Source organism: Hyposmocoma kahamanoa, unplaced genomic scaffold, assembly GCF_003589595.1.
Source record: "Hyposmocoma kahamanoa isolate Upper Pololo Valley unplaced genomic scaffold, ASM358959v1 202, whole genome shotgun sequence".
NCBI lineage: Eukaryota > Metazoa > Arthropoda > Insecta > Lepidoptera > Cosmopterigidae > Hyposmocoma > Hyposmocoma kahamanoa.
The window spans coordinates 5,948,961-5,970,026 of NW_020653726.1; the positions used below are offsets into that span (position 1 = coordinate 5,948,961).

The window sequence follows — 21,066 nt, forward strand, 5'->3', positions numbered from 1 at the left end:
CTAGTTTGTTATAATTATTAATACAAAGATCGAACACTCAGAAAAAATTCCTTCGATCCGGTCGGATTCGAACCGACGTCTTCTTGCATACCGTGGCAGACGCTATACCAACTAAGCCACGGAACGAACCAACGGATCACGAATTTCTCTATGTGCTTGCGTCGTGTCTTTGTACTTGGTCTTTCAACGACTTTTTAGTCGTAGCGCCATCTATGAGAAATCTATGACAGATTTATCACCTAGTTAGTAATATTTTTATTAATGATTTCAAAATATCGTATATACAATGAGTTTTCGTATATTTGCATATGGGTGTGATCATTCACCAAGTAATACTAGCAGAAAGCGGTGATGGTTACTTTATAAAATAACATTTATGTATGCGTAGTCAAAGCCATTTAGCACAAAATCGATCTATTTCATATTTTGTTTATCTAAGTATGTGATTAATAAAATTGTACTAATTAATATTCCTTTAAATATACTACCATGTAACATCTTGTGCTGTACCCACACAATAAATGTTTTATCTATCTTTTTGACTATTACTAGTCTAATTCCATATTACTACGTAATATAAAAAATATAATAGAATAACGTAACAATTCTAGGCAACCCTATTTCACGGGCATTTGTCGCGGGACGTCACCATTTTTCCCTCGCCGCCATCAGTGGAAAGTTAAAAGCATTGAAAGACATATCGCGGGCTCCTTCCCCGTTCCATTGTTCTCCGCCCTTTGTCCCGCGCACCATGTTTTAATGTAATTGGCTTTGTGCCAACCGTTTTTTTATCAACTCGCTTTGGTAAAAGTTTCGATTATGCGCATCGATAGTTGTTTTGTCACTATAACTTTTACTTAATACCTGTGTTTGTATCTGTTACCGACATTTTCTTCGAACTTTCCAAAACAACATCAACCAACTGGAAATCTCTGGTTTTAACTAGTTAATATCACCTAATTTATCCATTACAGCCAGCCGTGACAATGGGATATGTAAAGGGCTCGAAACGTTAATTTATTTGAAAAAACAAATACACGCAATTTAGATCCAGAAATACTTTCACCTCTTATTCATATACAGTTTATATTAGCCTTATTATAATTAACATTGTATTGTTCTATAATTCACATTATAGACCTAGTAAACCGGACTATACCTCTAAAGTTAATTTAATATTAAAATGTCCGATTACACTGTGGCTCTAATAACGTGGGATTTGTAGGGCATCGTAATATGATTTAGGTCAGTCACTCCTGTTCTCACTTCGCTCGTCTGCTCCGGCTCTAGTAACTGAGTTGGTTATAAATTGGGGCATTGTCTGTGAATCTGGAGCGTTCGCAAGATTTTCACCGTTATTTTGCAATAGTACGAAATACGCGTGTTGCCGATAAAGTCACTCTCTTTCCGGTAAATTGGTTTTCGCTTTAGCAAGATAAGGAGAGATGGGGGTTGATTATCAAATCGTTACGGAATCTTTGCAGAATAAGATTGCTGATGCTGAATGAATCCCTTTGTTTTCTCTTTCTACCGGTGTATGTTGTTTCGCTCTGGCGCACAGACCTTTCCTCTACATGCTCCTGTCACCATAATATAGGATCAATCCGCAGTGTGATTCGCCGCTATTTTGATAAAGACAAGACGAAAATCGTTTTCTTTATTGTTCACCTGTTTTTGAAGGTATAATTGATTTAATAAAATTGTGAATGTGATAACTGTAAATAATATATGTGCTAGAATTAATGTTTACCTGCGTACTTAAACGAATTTGCGTAAACTTGGTGCACACCCTCATTATTGTTTATGACATTCAAATTATAACTTTGTAAAAGTTGCCAGTGATATTATGGCAATACGTTAAATAGCTTTTGATGCAGTGCAGTAGGTACTTACAATAGAATAAAAATATTTATTTTCGACATTTTTTTTTAGTTATTTATGATAATTCCATTTAGTTGGTACTTCACAGCACATGAAAAAAAATTTGCATAACTGAATTTTTTCCAAACAAAAGATCGTAAGATGTAAAAGATTGCAGAATATCTCTCTTACTAAGGACAGAGGGAGCGTGGCACGCATTTCTAGCTAGTTTGATATCGGCTCCCGTGACGTCACATCGCTCCTTCGCTCGCCCACAATCGCGATCATTCAACATTACTTTCACCAATTACATCATCACTAAAATTTATTAACAAAAGTGACGTGTATTGCTTTCAACTAGTGAAAATCGAAACTTTGATAAAAGGCTTGCGAATTTGGAATTTAACATTCGTCTAAGACAATAACTGGAATTTTCAACATTGACAAAATAAGAGTACTTATTCTAAAATTCTGTTTCCTTCGTTATCTAGAATAAATCCACAGGTAGTTGTAACAAACATAGTCTTTCAAGGGACTCGTAATTGAAATTTGGACTCTCCAAGTGGGGGTTAAGGTGGTAAATTGTTTAATACGAAAAGAGGGTGTGAGATCCGGTATCACCTGTTGATTTCGTGAAATCCTCGGGGAGAACATGTTCTGGCGATGGATACTGTGAGTATTTGTGGGGATTTACACCTTAAAAGCTTAATGGATAATGGTTCACGCCCTTATCTAAGCATATATTAAATTGTATCCAAACATTTTTGTAAAGAATTCATCTGTGTACTACTTTTTTTAAATTTTCTTTCTCGTTTGCTGAAACTTACAAGAGAAAAATCTATATGAGTCTGGTTCATGTAAAAATTGTCGCTGAATCTCTAATACAATGCCCAAAACTTTCACATAAAATTAAGTCATAACGAGGAGCGATAAAGTTGAAATTCCATTAAACTGCTCATTCAATTCCCTAGATGTCCTTTGTCGCTACAGTTCACCATAGTTATGTTTTATGTGTTCACATGTCATTACGGGCCGGGAGAGGTCCTTCGGGATTGTATTATGACGTCACAGGTACGCCAATTTCTTTTTATGATTGAACTATTGGGAGGGTAAATAACAGCCGTACCCAATTCCTTACATACTAGGCCTTTGTCAGTTGTTAAAAGAGCCAAGGGCTGCGTTCCATTAAATCAGCGTGACCGTATCAAATCAATCAAAAATGTTACTTTGTCGACTTTGTGAAATAAACAAGTGACTGCTGCAAAGCCGACATTGTAATAGTTGCCTAAACTAAAAAATATTTGAAAAATATTTGACTAAACAATATTTTTTACAGTAATAGGCAAACATGATGAAGTTGACTATAATAATAATAATGGCACAGATTCCCTAAACAGAGACCAGATGTGGTTATACCAATTGCCTAGTCTACCCTGTAATAGGAGTATCAGCGCAGCGGAATTCACTCCGGGGTATTATTACCCAGAATATCCAGACCAGAACCAGTATAGGAAAAAAATAATTTCCCAAAATTGATCCACCGGCAACCGAACCCGGGACCTCATCTCCAACGCTCCTAGGTAAACCATTGAACTACCAAAGTCGTCGAATCGAGCACATTAATTGCCATGAAAGAAATGAAATAATCGCTTAAAAATTGTAATGTCCATTTTAGTACAATATCATACAAACAAGTATTTTTAATAGCCTATCAGGAGCACAAAAATAGACGCTAAAGTGGGCGGTCTTATTGCTTTATTTTTATTCAGATCATTAATATGTAAAAAAAAGTCGGTTTCAATTATTATCATTGCTTTGATAATTATCGCCTTCTGCTATACGCTTTACATTCTACATAATCTTATTGTTATAAGTCTCGTATAAAAATTATAATTAATTAACAGAGTAATTAAGGTTAAAGCCTGTGTTTAGGATTCCGCAATTACGTCTGGGAACGTGACCCAATACCTTCAGATTGGCGAGATCGATACTGGCCGGGTTCCGTCGCGAATATTAAAATCATTCACCGTTCCTTCCATTCGTAGGTAAATTTGAAACCCTAGGGATCTTTATCCAATTGCCCGAGTCGCAGATTTTTATTGATACTTGTTAAATATATTTTTAATAGTAGTTAAGAAGGCAACTTCTTCAGTTTCGCAAAATAAATTATCAAAACACCTTTGTGTAGGAATAGGCCCAAAATAGGCCCAAAATCATTCAATTAAAAAAAACTAAAGCGTAAAAAATATCTGGTGTACAAAGTTGATGCATCGTATACCGACCCAATGATGTCAAGTGATTATTTTAACCAAATAACTTCAAAATACAAACTATTTTGGTTTCAGTCACTATTCTTAAAAAACGGCGATATTAATTTGCGTGACTTGGTAACTAATTAGAACAATTACAAACAAAAAATTAATAGTTTAAATTAGAGTTCGAAATTACAAAGATCTTATTTTTTTCTTTGATTATTGTCATAATAACTACCTGACATTTATCCGATATTAATTATATATATCAATATGATAAATATCCAAACCGATGCATAGTTTTGTCTCTTTAATTTTTAACCAAAAATAACAAATGGTAAGAAAACTAACTATAAATGATAAGAAAACGATCTGATTTGTGATTTTTTGCAATTGACATTTGACAAGTTTGGTATGTTTCTGATACAATCACATGACATGACATTGCTAAAAAAAAAGGGGTAGTATTTTGTTGTTCCAATTAATATTATAAATATCAAGGTATATTTATTTAATCGTGATAATTATCATGTAATTATCAATGATAATTGTCACGAACCCTGGTATATAAAAACCAAGAATGCTTTGACTCAAATTACGAGTACATTGACGTAAACGAAATGGAAGTAAATTTTTGTGTATCGTACAAATTAGATACGAGCCAAAAAACAGGTTGCGCATATTCCGAAGAATTCGCGCGCAGTCTCGGGAATTTGCGCAGCTACCATACGTATCTGGTTTGTACGTTACACGATTTACATACAGTTCATTGTATTATGTACAATTTGGTTACAAAAATTCACTTTCATTCCTTTCCGCGGCAGTGTAAATTGAGTCTTACTCACTAGTTCTCTCTTTCCATACCACTCCCGCCCACAAAACTTAAGACCAAAAATACAGCTTGCCAAGCCCATATGTAAAATTGAAATGTTTCGAAGTGGCCCTTTAGCAATGTTGGTGAAAATTTATAATAATTTACCCAATAATATTAAAGGAAGAAGGAAATGTAATCAAATTTAAAAAAACGTTAAAAGAGTACCTCATTAAAAAATGTTTCTATTCGCTTCAGGAATATTTAAATAATTAATGTAGATTATTATTTTATCTGTGTTGACGATTGTGATCCTTTTTTTTTCAATTTTTATTTAAAGTTTTACAAAATTTAATCATTATTCGTATACCTAATTTAATTTTAATTTTATAACTTATTTAATTTGTCAAATTTGCCAAATTTTATTGTATTTAATTATTTTGTAATTTAAATTTTATTTCAATTCTATAAGGATCAATGTTATAAAATGATTTCCTTGTTAATAAATTAATATAATTTTAAGATTGCAGTGCCCTTGCAGGGTTCATGTTTTGGTTCATCACAACATTATTTTTAACAACTACATTTGTACAACATATTACGCAATAAAGAAATTTGAAATTTCTCTGATTAAGAGTTTCAAACGGAATCTTTAAGAATCTTCGAGAATCCAAAGGAAGCAGTGTCATTTCTGGTCTGTGCAGCTTTCGTTTACGTTATCTACTGCCACTAAACAATTTGTTCTAAAGCTTTTACTTAAACACCTTTGAAAGTACCCTCGACACGCATTTCTCTTCACCCTCGCACTTCGCACTCGATCCAAGGCATTACAACTAAGCCCCTGTATTTGCGTAATTGATATTTACTACTAACCTGGATCGGAACTCTCTCTTTCTGGAATTAAAACAGGATTTGTTGGGATTCACGTTTTCGAATTCACTTCAATTTATTTACAGGCCGTAAGCTTGTTGATAACGTTTACAGTTCGTTTGTATTGAGCCTTTGATTCTTTGTCTGAGGTTTTCGTGTTTGAAGCGAAGACGCAGTAAAGGTTTCCTTTCTCGAAAATTATTTTTACACAAAGTAGCAGCAGTATAGGGCTGCCTTAGCACAGTGACACTGTGATTAACGGTGTTATGAATTTAAATATTCGTAATTTAATATGAAAAAGAAACTTGTTTTTTGTTTATAAAACTACGTGACAGAATGAACAAGTCGTGTGTCTCTCCATAGCAGTTGTAGTGCCACTCAAAGCTTTAAATTGCAAAGATCTGAGTGTCGTTGTTACTGCACTCGCCACCTTGAGACATAGTTTGCCAAGTCTCATGTGCCTGTAATTTTGCCAGCACCCTTAAACCGGAACGCATTAAAGCTCACATTACTGTTTGGCGGCAGAAATAGATAATGTGGCAGTACTTCTTAGGACGAACTCTTTCACAAGGAACTCTACTGCTTCTACGTCATAAACGGGTATTTTAAAATAACCCATAACCTCTCAACACTAAGTTCGTATTATAATAGTAATATTTTATTTACTTCGTATATATACTATTTTAGTAGCAGGAAGCAGGAGCTCCTTGTGAATGTGAGTACGTACGGGGAAGTACTGCCATCTTACCTATTTCTGCCGCCAAGCAGTAATGTCAGCATTAGTGTGTTCCAGTTTTGAAAGTTAAGGGTGCTGGTAAAATTACAGGCACATGGGAATTGTGAAGTTATATCTCAGGGTGACAGACGCAGTGGCAGTGCCCCTCAAGATCTTTGCAATTTAAAGCTCTGAGTGGCACTACAACTGTTATAGACCGGCGTGTAGTTTACCATCAGGCGCACTACATGTTCGCCCCGTCACTTAATATTATAAAAAAATCTCTTTCACAAGGAACTTTACTACTATTCACAACCTTTTCGGAGACTTTATTATTTCCCTTTTCTTTTTGTTTTCTTAGTATAATATTTGGATTACCACTGGTACTAACATTGTGAATAATTTATTCATTTCTGTGTAAGTGTTCGCTTCGTGCTGACTGCTCTAGATGCCTTTGCGTGCGTAATGGAATTCATTTATTGTCGCAGACTGCCGAGCATCTCATCGGCCTGCACTTCTTTTCTGCAAAGGACACTTTCTCGTAGATCTGCAAATAAATCTCACCCCTGGTGTAATAAAGTCACATCTGCAAAATGATAACTTTTCAGAAGAGAACAAAATTAGTCGATAACTTTTAATGCTTAAAAGTAGAGTTGTAAAAATTGACATAAATACATAATTTGTTCAACGTATTATTAGTTTATTAATTATCACGATGTTTTTACTAGCATGATATTTATTATTTTTTTGAAATTACTCCACTAGTTTGTTATAATAAAATTATAATGCAAAAATCGAACACAGAGAAAATTCATTCGATCCGGGTGGATTCGAACCAGCGCCTTCACCATATCATGGCTGACGCTCTCCCAACTGAATTTGTCTAAGTGCTTGTTGAAGTTTAACTGTCTCTGTGGCCAAATAGTTACCACGCTGGACTGCCACGTAGAGGTACCGGGTTCGATATTAAATCGGGAGAAATATTTGTATTTTCTACATTTATTTCTTTCGTGAGTTTGGGTGTAATTTGTGGTTGTATATATATGTGTGTGTCCATGGCACCTGTGGTTTCCCTAGTGCGGGGGTATAAAAAAATTTTTGTTTTTTTGTTTATGACGACTTTTTTGCCAAAGTGCGGTGTTTCTTTGTATTCGATCTTTGTGTTTATAATTGTTTAATGTAGTTCGTATTATTGCTATGATTTTCATATGATAAAAGCACTTGTGACGTATGATCACTTGTGGCTTTACATGCAGTTTTATTTACTTGTGTGTGCATAAAACAACATTTAATGCCCACATCTATTATAAGGGTATTAGATGTTGAGGGCACACTGGTAATTTATTGCTAATGAACAACAGCATAGAAATAGAAATGCAAAAGAACAAAAATGTTTTACTACAATCCTTTGAGTTCTGTGGTTTAACTTAAATCAGAAAATAAATCAATTTACATTTACGTAAAAAAATACTTGTTAAAATAGTAGGGAATTCCTTCATGTGAGTACTAGCGACTAGAAAACACCGTACAATAAGTTTCCTTTTTTTCTCTGAAATTCCTCTTCCAAATTAATAACTGGAGTTTGAAAGAATTCTTTTTCGTGAAAGTCGCTACTCAATTTACAATAAAATTGCAAAGAATATTCTAAAACCAAAAATCAACAGAAGCATAATATTCAGTGCGTGAGGTCCGCTCCTCGACGCAGATTAGGCCCCTGCAAAGAATCTACCTCCAAACAAACACAAATACTGGCGTTAGTTTATTTGCTATCCATTTTTATCATATTTTGTCGCCGTTCCGCGCACGAAATGAAATAAAATTCATAGTTGAAATAGAAAAGCACGTTTCATTCTGTTTTCCTTTGTGCAGATTTATTGGACAAAATTTTTGCTTGGTACATATTTTTTAAGCTGTTTCTCGACATAGAACCATAGCAGCGTGTTACTTTTACAGCTTGCCTGTATATAAAATATGTATCAGCCTATAATTACTTAAGGCCTATAATTAGCATTATTTTATAAAACAAATAGATTGTTGTTTTACCGCAAGCGTTAATAAATAAGTAAATAAAGCCAATTGTACTAAACTCTTTATATTTAGTTTCTAACAGATCGATGAAAGTGATTGTCCTGTTGTCCGTTTCCCCCATCCGATAGTCTGTATCCAGGATTGGTCATAAAATAAATCCGGGCCATAAATAAACCTTGGGAGACGCTAACAAGCGTCTCGGGTTCGCCAAGTGATATTTTCTCGGCGCGGCTCGCCATTTTTGTCATAACTCTATTATGCTCGCGAGTGTCGAAATGCGAGATCGTTCTGCTGATTTATTTACTGGCTTTCTGTGCTCGCTTGTACTTATTATGCTTAATGGTATTTGCTGACTCACGTGTCAAATGCCACAGAATAAAGGCATAAATTACTAACCTATACAGGTATATACATAGCACACTGCCACTTTAGGTTTTTGATAACCATGGTGAACGAAACCGTGAGACTAAAAACAGTGAATTAAATAGTAGGGAAATAACGTATGTTTTTAATTTCTATAGTATTAAAAGCACCTCTGTGTACCTTTGGTCCTTAATATATTCACGTTTATTTTAAGATATAAATTTTTAAAACGGTTGATAATATCCAGTGATGTAGTAAAACGTCCGGGCCGTAACCGGGCCGCGTTAATAGGTCGTTACATTTATTTATTACATGTTTTATTCAGCGGCCCGCAACTAGTCAGCCCGTGTCGTTTGCCGAATATCACTACTACTTAGTAATACTAGGTACGTTATACGTATTTACTATTTACAAGTCACTAAGCTCTGTGGTTTAGACAGGGAGGTATTCTTAAAGTGTGTAAGAATAAGCAAAAAAATTGCAATTTTTGTAAGTAAAGAGATACGCTGGTAACTGCCTCCGTGACCGAACGGTTACAACGCCGCACTGCCACGCAGAGGTTCCAGGTTCGATTCCCGGGCCAGTATATATGTTTGTATGGTTGTTTTGATTATTTCTAAAATACTAACAATGACTATATTACTAATGTCATAACCAAAACCTTTTCTTACGTCACATTTAATAATTCATCCGATTTTACTTTGTTGCAAAATTAAATCCCTTTAAATAGTGATAACTGTGTCCAGTAACAAAAGAAAGCGCAAAACGCAAGAGTGGGGGTGAATACAGATCTAAAAACTGTCAGATAGAACAACAAACAATTTAAACTTATTTTTGGACAATTCACTATGTTTTGTAAAAAGTCATGGAACATGAAAGTTGTTGTTTATGACGTTAGTAATATAGACCAGGGAGGATGTTAGTATTTTACAAATGACCCTGTATACGTAGTGAAACACAATAATTATTATAAACAATACAAGCAGTATTAAAAATGATAAGGCAAAAAACAATAGACTGTTAAAAAATATGATATATTTCTTATTAAAGTATATACTCGTATATGTCCTATTATGTTTGATGTTCTTTTAATCAAATTTGCCAATTTCGCTTTAGAATGTAATATGCTTGCTGTCGCGAGTTTTTTCTATGTAGTTTAAATTTTATTATTCATCCACCGTAGCGATGCATTGCGATCGGCGATCTCGAAGGGTGGTCGGGAAACAAATTTAACCGACAATTGTAAATCAATTAGAGAGGGTGGATTTATGGGGTGTAATGGCTTCCACCCCCACGTACTTCAGGGCCGGAATCGAAAATATACATACCACAATTGCGATATTTTCTATCTCCATTACTTTGCCTGAAAGGATTTCAGTACAGATTTTTTTGGACAAGTCTTAGTAATCATAATATAACATTTCATAGAAATATGTCTAAAGAATGTCAAAAGATTTTGTAATTTTGTATAATATTTATTTTTACAAAAATTCACACTTTCATATACTTTTTTGCACTCAAAACTACAATTTACATTTATATTTGCCCCTTTTTCGCGATCAGCGTACGGCAGAAATCACAATATGAATGATGATTAACATTTGCAATTTTTATTTAAAATCTTTTGAAACTAATCCAACTCAGATTGAGCGATGCAATACCTGTCCTTTAACCTTCAAAACTTTATCACCAACTTTAAATTTCAAAGCCGCCGATCACTTTCCATTCACTACCAAGAAAGAAGCGTTTAAACTATGTCAAAGTTCAAACTGCATTTCGCGTTAATTAAAAGACCTTAATTAATGATAGATCGTGAAGTTCCTCCCTGCGTACTTATAGGTATTCATAGTAGGGTGCTCAAGTGCATATTGTGATACGCAACACCCTCCCTCTCTTGACGTCGGTTCCAGGTCCTGTCTTCGAGAAGTCGAGGAAACCTGCGAAAAGTGGGCTAATAGTATTTTATGAGAGGCTTTTCTAGAGTTCTTGTTGAGAATGTGATTTATCGACTATCTAGTTCATTTATTTGCAGTTCTGATTTCTAGTGTAACGCATTAGAGCGACTTGTAAAGAATTGAATCCAAGCATCATAAAGAGGAAAAAGTTGACATTGCATTTGAGAATGTATTTTTTTATATAGAGCTCCTTGTGAAAGACTTCATCCAGGGAAGTACTGCCACCTTACCTATTTCTGCCGCCAAGCAGTAATGTCAACATTACTGTGTTCTGGTTTTGAAGGGTAAGGGTGCTAAAGGCACATAAGACTTGTATGTCTGAAAACTTATATGTCTCAGTGACAGGCCTAGTGGCAGTGTCCCTCAGATCTTTGCTATTTAAAGCTCTGAGTGGCACTGCAACTGCTATGGACAGGCGTGTTTTGTCCCATCATCTTATATCATAAAAAAACTAAATAAAATTGCAGCGAACTCAGGCTAACTTACCGCCAGGTGCGTCCCGTCACTTGCTATCATAAAAAAGTCATATTTATTAAATTGAATATCATGTTGTTTTACTACCACGATATAAATTTTTTTTTTGGGAAAATACTGTACTAGTTTGTTATTATTATTAATAAAACAAATGTAAACAAAAATTCCTTCGATCCGATTGAATTCGAACCAGCGACTGTTTGCCAAGCCGGGCAATTGCTCTTACGCAGAATACTCTTATTAACAATGTCATAATCAACAGCGATATATTACAGCCTAGTCTAAATGTAGAAAGGCAAAAGCATTGACTAATAAAATCTTCCCCGACCTAAGACAAAGTATCATTTCCTTAAAACTAAATCCTCCAACAAGGAGTAATTACAGTTGAGTATAGTTACTACCAGAACCGGAGCGACGACGTACTGTCAGAGCACCAATTAACGAAGTTGTACTCGCTAGTTAACCCGGAAATGGAGGGCGGGATGTGGCACACTAATCTCATTCCAAAAGCATTTCAGTGCAGCCGAATTGGAGCTATGCTTTACCCACATGTAAAATTCAAATATCTTAATTCTATAGGTCCGCGAACTACACTTGAAATAATTAAAATTATTATAGTCATTCTATGACATGCACAACACCTGTTTTGTAACGTACTAAACAGGCGTAGGTGTCAAAAAGCAATAAATATGTCGCATAATGGTGTTGAAAGAACCAATTTTTCTTTTTTTTTGACTTTTTTGTTTGCTACAAATTTTTGGCAATTTGCTTCACCTGTTCCCCAAAAACTAATAACAGAGTTAAATCATAAAATGAGCGTATCCATTAAGGGGCGTACACACAAAACAGTAATTACAGTGACGTCACATAATGACAGTGTGCGTACTGCATTAGCAATGTCAGGGGTTGTAGGGGGCCACAGACAAAAAAGCTTTTTATGTTACTTGTGATTGTATTTTATACTTTGGAAAATACTACGTTTATTTGATATAATGTAAGCTTGTTACCCTTTATAACATGTCAGTATTTTTAAAAACATTACAAAATACTATATATTTGCTATGATTTAATATATTACAATTCAGCAGTCATGTCATTAATCAGCTATTATTTCTAAACAGTTTTAAGCAGGATAATTTTAAAGAACGTTTTAGCTTAACACTTGTCTAACTTTGAATTTTCAGCGTCTGACGACCGCAGTGGCCCAGTGGTTAAGACTAGTATAGTAGCAGTAGAGCTCCTTGTGAAAGAGTTCGTCCAGAGTAGTACCGTCATCTTACCTATTTCTGCCGCCAAGCAGTAATGTCAACATTACTGTGTCCCGGTTTCGAAGGGTAAGGGTGCTGGTGAAATTACAGGCACATGGGACTTGTCAACTTACGTCTCAGGGTGACGGGCGCGATGACAGTACCCCTCAGTTCATTACGACTTAAGCTCTGAGTGGCACTGCAACTGTTATGGACAAGCGTGTAGCTTACCATTAGGCGCACAACTTGTTCGTCCCGTTACTTGATATTATAAAAAAAAACTGAATGCTTGATATAGTCATGGGTCCAACCAGGTCTTTTTCTTATCATATCAATGGCATATACTATAATAATGTGATTGCCATCGTGGTGAATGATTTGCCAATCGGTGTGAGGTATTCGCCTATTATTGCTCAAGGTACGCAATAGTACAAGAAAGCAATGGTATGCCGTGAGGGGAGGCTCCTTTCGTGTACCCCAATCCATGTAGAATGAAATCAGCGATAAACTTTAAACCGTAACATAATCAGAAATAGTGCAAATGTTGCAGAATGAGGGTTCTTAAAGTCGAGTATCATGTTTAGGCCACGAGGCTTTACCGGGTACGATATTTTAAGACCTAATTATGTAACGATTGGATATAATACTTTTTCTACGAGTAACTAAAATTATGACACTAACAATCCTTGACATCAAATGCATTGTTTTTTAATAAATTTTAACCCATTTACTAAGGTAGGCAAAGATTCCACCATACAGCCTCTTCATATACATATTTAGACGAAAGCCAAACAAACGCTACAAAACAAAAACCAAAGAGATTTAATAGACCTGGCCAAGTACCGCATGTATTTTAACCAATATTTTTTTTATAAAGATTTATGGCCCCGTTGCAAGACTTTTAGGCCAATTTAGCCAATCAGGAGGCGGTATAGGGTTTGAGTAGCGTCCATTGACTTACAATTATATGGACGTCGGGTCCGCGCTAAAAAGTGTCCTCACTTGTAAGGCGCTAAAATCGTATACAGAGCGCGACACTCCGCTTTAGTCTTCATTTGTTCTACTGACAGCGCGATACTGCGATGACATTACAATTTAAATTTCGAATAGGTTGACTTGGGACATTTTTTTCGTGGTTTTTGTGTTAGACCCGTCGTCCATTTATTTGTAAGTCAATGGTAGCGTCCTAATATTTTAATTAGCAATAATACGTTGTTCTTTTTTTGAAACTCATTATAGTTCTGTGTACAGTATTTTTCAGCTCAATGGTGTGTACCATAGACAATATAATTTTGATTCAGAACTCATTAAAAAGTCTTTAAGATATTGCTTATGAAATTATAATTGGCAGATTAAAGTAAAGGAGAAGAAAAAGTTTATTTCTAAACTATTCTGAATTTGTTACGGTTTGGTTCCGGGTAGTGCCCTCGCTCTGCTACTCTGGTATTCATAGTATAAGGAATTCCCTAATTTGAGAGTGGGAAATACAGTAATAATTATTTATCACCATCATCTTTCAGCCGAAAGATGTACACTGCTGGACAAAGGATCCCCAAACATAGTCACAACGACCGGTCTTGTGCTTATTTTTCATGCCGTGTTAATAAAGGAATTTTATATTCATATCTCTTGTAACACTTCGGTTGCTAACATGCATTGAGGGGCGGCTCCCGTCCTGTTTCCACTTAGTTATGCCTTTTATGCTACGATTCATTACAACGGGGGACTAGCGACGACAGATAGCCGCGTTTATCACTTTTGTCAGCGGAAAAATGAATTCACACACCGATGACTCTATCGTCGAAAGCCGATTCTCAATTCTGACTTAAATTACAAATTATACTGAGTCATTTTACGGATTTTTGATAATGAGAATCTGGGGAGAAGATTCCTTTGGATCAATGTATTAACCGTATTATAACCACACCATTCTTTTAGGTAAAATAACATGAAAGTTAGTGTTTGGAATGATCAAGATAGGTATTACTTTTCTTTGATAGTTATCCGATATGTATCCGATAAATATCCGTGCTGACTCTTTATTTGTCTCTTCAACTATTGATTAAAAATGACAACAGTGAGAAAACTAAATAAACACGGAAAAAGTATTTGGAAAAATTATCAATGATAATCATTGACTTACAATTATATGGACGTCGGGTCCGCGCTAAAAAGTGTCCGCACTTGTAAGGCGCTAAAATCGTATACAGAGCGCCAAACTCCGCTTTAGTCTTCATTTGTTCTACGGACAGCGCGATACTGCGATGACATTACAATTTAAATTTCGAATAGGTTGACTTGGGACATTTTTTTCGTAGTTTTTGTATTAGACCCGTCGTCCATTTATTTGTAAGTCAATGATGATAATTATCACCTCCAAGCCTGAATTTCAAATAAAATAGAACAAAACGAATAGTATTTTGTTTATGCCTTCAAAATAAACAAACCTCTTAGTTAAACATTAAACCCATAAATTAATATTATCTATTTATAGACTTTTGTCACGTACTTCGTGCTTTTTATAAACACAAAATAAGGATCAAAATGCCTCCTTGTTTCAAAATTCATTAAAGCATTTACAATGTAGACGTTAGGTAAGGAAGACCTCGAGGTCACGTACATAATTTAATAGATTGTACCAAATGTTTGGTCACAAATTAGGAATTTATTTGTACTACGAGTACCAGAGTAACGGAATTCACTCTGGGACACTACTTAGAACACCAAGGCCAGAACTGTTTAGAAAATTTATTACTCAAATTAGTCCTACCGGGAATTGAACACCTCATCCAGAGTCCCACAGTTGTTCTATTGCGTCACCAATGTAGTTAATATATGTATCAACTAGACTAAGGATCTTCAAAAAAGGTCATGTCGAAAGTATTGAAATAGAGGATATGAAAAAACTGATGTAAGTGAATGAGATGATAGAATGTAATAAGTGGAGATCCGTAAGCTCCACCTACCTCAATGATTTACGGGACGACTGGTGTAATGATATGTATTTACACATTTTTGGTCACCCTATTCCTAAGCCTCGTTTGACTATGTAAGTTAATTGTTGACGTCACGGCTATTAGATCGCAAACAACGAGACCTGATGTACTACGACGCGAGCGTCTGTTAATTCAATCTCCACTCTTAATGATTCCACGCGGGGTGCGTACACACCGGCATGTAGCGCAACTCTTCTATTATAGTCTGACAGCACATCAAGTGATTGATTTCTTATTTTATATACTGAAATACATAAAACCATATGCAGGTTGTAAAATTGCTTTTTTAAATCCCAAGAAGACGAATATAAAAAAGACTTATCAGTGTAGGGTTGGCCAAAAAGTCCGTACGATACCAAAGTATAAATGAAAAACATTTAAGAAATGAATATCAAACTTTAATAAAATATGTCTATATGTATGTAAATACAATCTTTTGCCATCATTAGGTTACTTCGGTTATAAAAATCACGTCCACTCCAAGAATTTAATAAAGACCGAAACAAATGAAAATCTGAAAGGGCTATGTCGGGTGAAAACGGTGGATACACATCCCAACCTGACTGGAAATTTTTTTTAAAACTTTATAAAAATGTGTGACGTTTGACATTATCATAATGAACTACCGCTAACATTCAACAGTTCTGGGCGTTTTCCAGGAATAAACTTAAAACATTGCCTAAAACAGCGCCTATTTTAAAATCACCATAAACAAGGTAACATAAAAAAAAATCTTTTTTGGTTTAAAGTTAGCTAGTGGCAAAAATCGCACGAAATTTTTGGAATTATTCAGTGTTAATATTGTTCACTCAATACAACAGAAGTAGTTTTTTTCTTAAAAATTTAGTGTCATGACCAGAGTACAGCGAAAGTCAAATTGATCGGTGCAAGCAAAAGGTATATATCAATACAAAAAGTACCAATCCCATTTCAAAGACCGCTAAGTTCTGTTTAAATTTAAACTGAAATTCGTACTACTGTCAAATATTTTGTATTTTGAACAGGTTTCGAAAACTTCGATGTCTGCATGTACAAATATGAACTTCTAACCATTTACTTTACTCTAGCTCTGTATTAAGTCCAGAAAGATGGCTGCCTCAAACAGTTTGTGTTACTGCCCGAAGAAGAAATGTACATAAATATGGTTCCAATTTTTTAGCATCCTTTAAAATGGTCAGTATATGAAGCCGAATCATTTTATTATAGGGTGATCGCGAAAAAAATAGCTGTTAATACATTTAACGATTTAGTAGGTTTTAGCGTGGAACAAATCAATGTTTCACAACTCTGGGGGTCTCTATAGTAAAGTAGTTTGGGATCATGTGCTGACGTGGCCTTAAAACGATGTTAAGAAATAAATTAGAACGGTATATCGTACACCGATTTAAAATTGACACAACTCAAAAATTATTAACTTGGGAAATAAAAAGTAAAAGTCAGCAGTTGTTTAAAATGGCTTTAAATGAATTCATGCTCAGTATAATATCGCTATAATTTTTCTAGTTCGTTACCGGAAAGCAGGGAGTTTCTAAAAAATAAGATTTTTTTGCTTGTGAGACATTTTAAGATCGGTGTGCGATATCTTAGAAAGTGTAGGCATTTTTTAAATATTCAGTAACAAATAGCTGCTTGCAATAAGCATAGTCATTAGTCACTTTGACGTAAATGAATAATGCTAATAATATTAATATTTTTTATTGTTTTTTTAAATTTATATATCCTTAAATGAACGGTTTTTTACTGATTGTATTTTGTATTTTACTTTTGTGCAAAACTCTTTAATTACGTAGCGGTTTTAGAAGCCGACTGTACCAGATATTTCCAATTACCTCCTCATCTTTTTGTCACGAGCACAGGTGCCGTGCAATAGGCGATGTCAGGCGCATTTTAATTCTATTTTGTCGTGCGAGCTTCCTCTTCCGATCGGTTTAATTATACGGAAAATAAAAACGTGCTTATTAGGTAACATAAATACTGTTTAAAGAACCAAAAGCGCGATAACAGCTTAAATAAGAGCCGGGTTTTAGAAACTGTTCACTTACTTTGACAAAATAATCTATTATAAATGTCGTTCGATAATTATTTAATAATTTATTCACGGAGCTTTATAATATGACAGAGGTTTGAAACAATTTAGGATCATTTTCATACTTTTATTAAACTTTTATTAAGTATTGAAGGTGGTGTGTACCACCTTTGTCAAAAAATATAAACACGTATTTTACCTAAAAACGTTTCTTTTTAACTCGATATTCCTACCCGTTTAACCCGACATAGCATACTACTACGTATTTCCAAAGGAAGTGCTACTCTATGTGCACAAATTAATTAATATAATGTATTACGTGAAAATATGAAATTGTACCCCACACCACTAATTAAGAAAAAGTACTATATGAGTTGCTTGTAACTAATTTTATACGGTATATGATGTTTTTGATATTTAAATTTTGAAGTCAGCGATCCTCAATATATTTTTTTCATTATGTTGAAACGCGTTTCTCCTTTTATTATAACTTACTTTAATAGTTTTTATTTTTAATTATATTATACAATACGACGTTAAAAGTGAATGCGAACATTATTTAATATTTCTAAATTAATATTTATATGCCAATTGTTGACGCGACACACTGAGGTATAAAAGCAATCTCAAATTTGTAAACCATATATGCCGTGTATGCTTGCAAACAAATATATCTATTTTTTTCTATCTTTCTCTATCTCTATAGTGTTCTAAATTGATTCTGCCGATTTTTAAATGTATGGATAAGAAATCACCCTGAAGAACTGTTTTATTATTTTTATTAGTTAGTAGTTTTAGTATTACGTACATTTGTGGAGAAAAATGCAATATTTTTAATTTCTTTTGTTACAGAAACGCACAATATGAGAATTTCCATGTGGATCAGAAGGGTTACGACCAGATGTATGATGGCGAAGACCTGGAAACACCGCCATCGCCCGATAGGCCACCGCCACGAAAAATAGGTACCTAAAATTAAAATGTACACCAAACTTAAGTAACGTTTTAATCACTGATGACTGCCTTTAAATTTAAATAGCCATTTATAATTTTATTATTTATTACAATATTTTTTTATAAAAAAAACAACCTCGAAAGTTCATGGAATTACATTCATTTGCCAATTTTATTGAAATCGGTTATATGAAAGTGCGCGAAACCGTATTCATCCCTAGATTGCCACTCTTAGGGTCGTATTCTAGAACTCTACTCAATGCTCAAGTCAGGATTTGAGTATGGTTTAAAGCACTCGAAATCATACTCAAGTCCTTGCCATTAGGGTCGTATTTCCAGTGCTTGTGTTGCCAGTGCAATCCTGACTTGAGCATTGGATAGAGTTCTAGAATACGACCATTAGATGTGGAATATTTTCTTCAAATTTAAATATGACCAATACTGAAGTACTCTCTTTCCAACAAAAAAAGAATCATCAAAATCGGTTCACAAATACCGGAGTAATAAAAAATTACATACAGACACAAAAAACATGCAGTCGAATTGAGAACCTCCTCCTTTTTTAAAGTTGGTTCAAAAAACATAAATAATCCGCATGTTTTTTATTCACTTACTGGCTATTTACTTTCGTTTTTTTATACACACTCATATACTGTTCATTACTGGTGCAAGAATAAACCCCCAAAAAAACCTAACATAAGTGTGTGACACAATTACGCAGAAATGAGCGTTCTTAGTGAGTTCGTGGTTCCAATGCGTTAGAAACTACCTACAAAGTATTATAAGGCTCAACTCACACTGGCGCAGAGTCGAAGCGTCGCGACGCGTCATGTTTTTCCCTTATAGCATATTCATCTCTATTTTCCCACTATTAAAGTACAATTTGTGTTATGCAAGTATGGAAACGGGCGCCGTAACTTGAGCGCAGTGAGGCGTCTGACGTCGACCACACTGTGACCCGGGCGCACTAGTGCGAGAGTCGTCGCACGACGACGCGAGTCGTCAAGCATTGTAGTTGAAAAACAGGACGCGACGAGACGCTTCGACTCTGAGCCAGTGTAAGTTGAGCCTAAGACTAGTGGTTTAATTATACTTACGAATTATACACGTCGCTCGGAGCGTAGGGTTGTCACATTATTATTTTGGTAGTCTTTGGTAGCTGTAAAGCTCCTTGACTGAGTGAAGAAACTTCCCAAAGAAAGCTTATTATTTGCAACGGGCACATAGAGAAATTCCTAATATGAGATGACTTGATGTCAAGTTCAGTAGGAAAGAGCAGTAGCTACAGTGAGGCAACAAACGCGGGGTTAAGTCCAGTCAGATTGAAGAAATTTTTCTTTGTGTTTGTTGGACTTTTTAAATTTTTTTTATAATACTAAGTGACAGGACGAACAAATCGTGCGCGTGGTGGTAAGCGATACGACTAGCAGTTGCAGTGCCACTCAGAGCTTTAAATCGCAAAGATCTTAGGGGCACTGCCACTGCGCCCGTCACCTTGAAACATAAGCCTTTATCATCAACTGCCTCCGTGGCCGAACGGTTACCATCCCGGACTGCCACGCAGAGGCCCCAGGTTCGATTCCCAAGCCGGGAGAAATATTTGTATGGCCTACATTTATTTCTCTCGTGAGTTTGGGTGTAGTTTGTGGTTGTCTATATGTGTGTCCATGGCACCCGCGACACAGGATTTTCCTAGTGCAGGGCTATGTTGAGTGTGTGCGTTATTAGAATCATCTTTATTATTATTGTAGTAGTAAAAATAACAGAAACATATTTTTAAATATTTTAAGCCCCGAACGAACTTTCAATTCTATATTGAAAAGCGTGCGTGACCCGCACTTTGCAACTCGAGTACCGCGCGAGATTATGCGAATGTGTGCGTCCATACACGGCGAGCAGCGGGCGGCGCGGCGTGCACACATACAATAAGCTGTGCTAAATTTGTGTGATGTTACACTATTTGTCTTATCATTCTATGCTATGACCATTGACTTACAAATAAAGTCAATGGCTATGACACACATTTTCGGCGGCAAAAATTCACGACGATCGTAGGCACGTAGAAGAACCGTCCAAAATATTTTGCCTGGTGTATTGCTGAAGTTACTAAAACCAGAAAACTTTCACAAACTGATCATCGCAGATAAATACATCCGCGCGGAATGTCCGTGTCTAAGCGCGAGGTACACGGTGGCGCTGCTGGCTTGCTTCGGTTTCTCCATTATGTTCGGCATGCGCTGCAACATGAGCATGGCCAAGCTGAAGATGACTGAGAGACACAACGTAAGTAGATAAATCACATATAAATACTATAAGTTGGACATTAAGAACTTCCAAGTCAAAAATAAACTTACATATTATTTAGTAATAAAGAAAGAAAATTACATTAATGACGATCATGTTATCCCTTGACATTATATTTCGAATTGTAATATTATGAAATTCATAATATGAAATAAATGATTCTATTCCGTTCCGTTCCGTTCCGTTCCGTTCCGTTCCGTTCCGTTCCGTT

At 35.3% G+C, this 21,066-nt stretch overlaps 1 protein-coding gene across 1 annotated transcript in view; it reads left to right on the top strand.

Moving 5' to 3' along the window:
* LOC113226987 (vesicular glutamate transporter 1) overlaps window positions 1-21,066 on the top strand; it is a 52,271-nt gene that overhangs the window by 22,674 nt on the left and 8,531 nt on the right. The window contains exons 3-4 of the mRNA XM_026459837.1: window positions 18,450-18,562; window positions 20,695-20,834. Coding sequence (XP_026315622.1) covers window positions 18,450-18,562; window positions 20,695-20,834 — 253 coding nt within the window. The remainder of the gene's footprint in view (window positions 1-18,449; window positions 18,563-20,694; window positions 20,835-21,066) is intronic.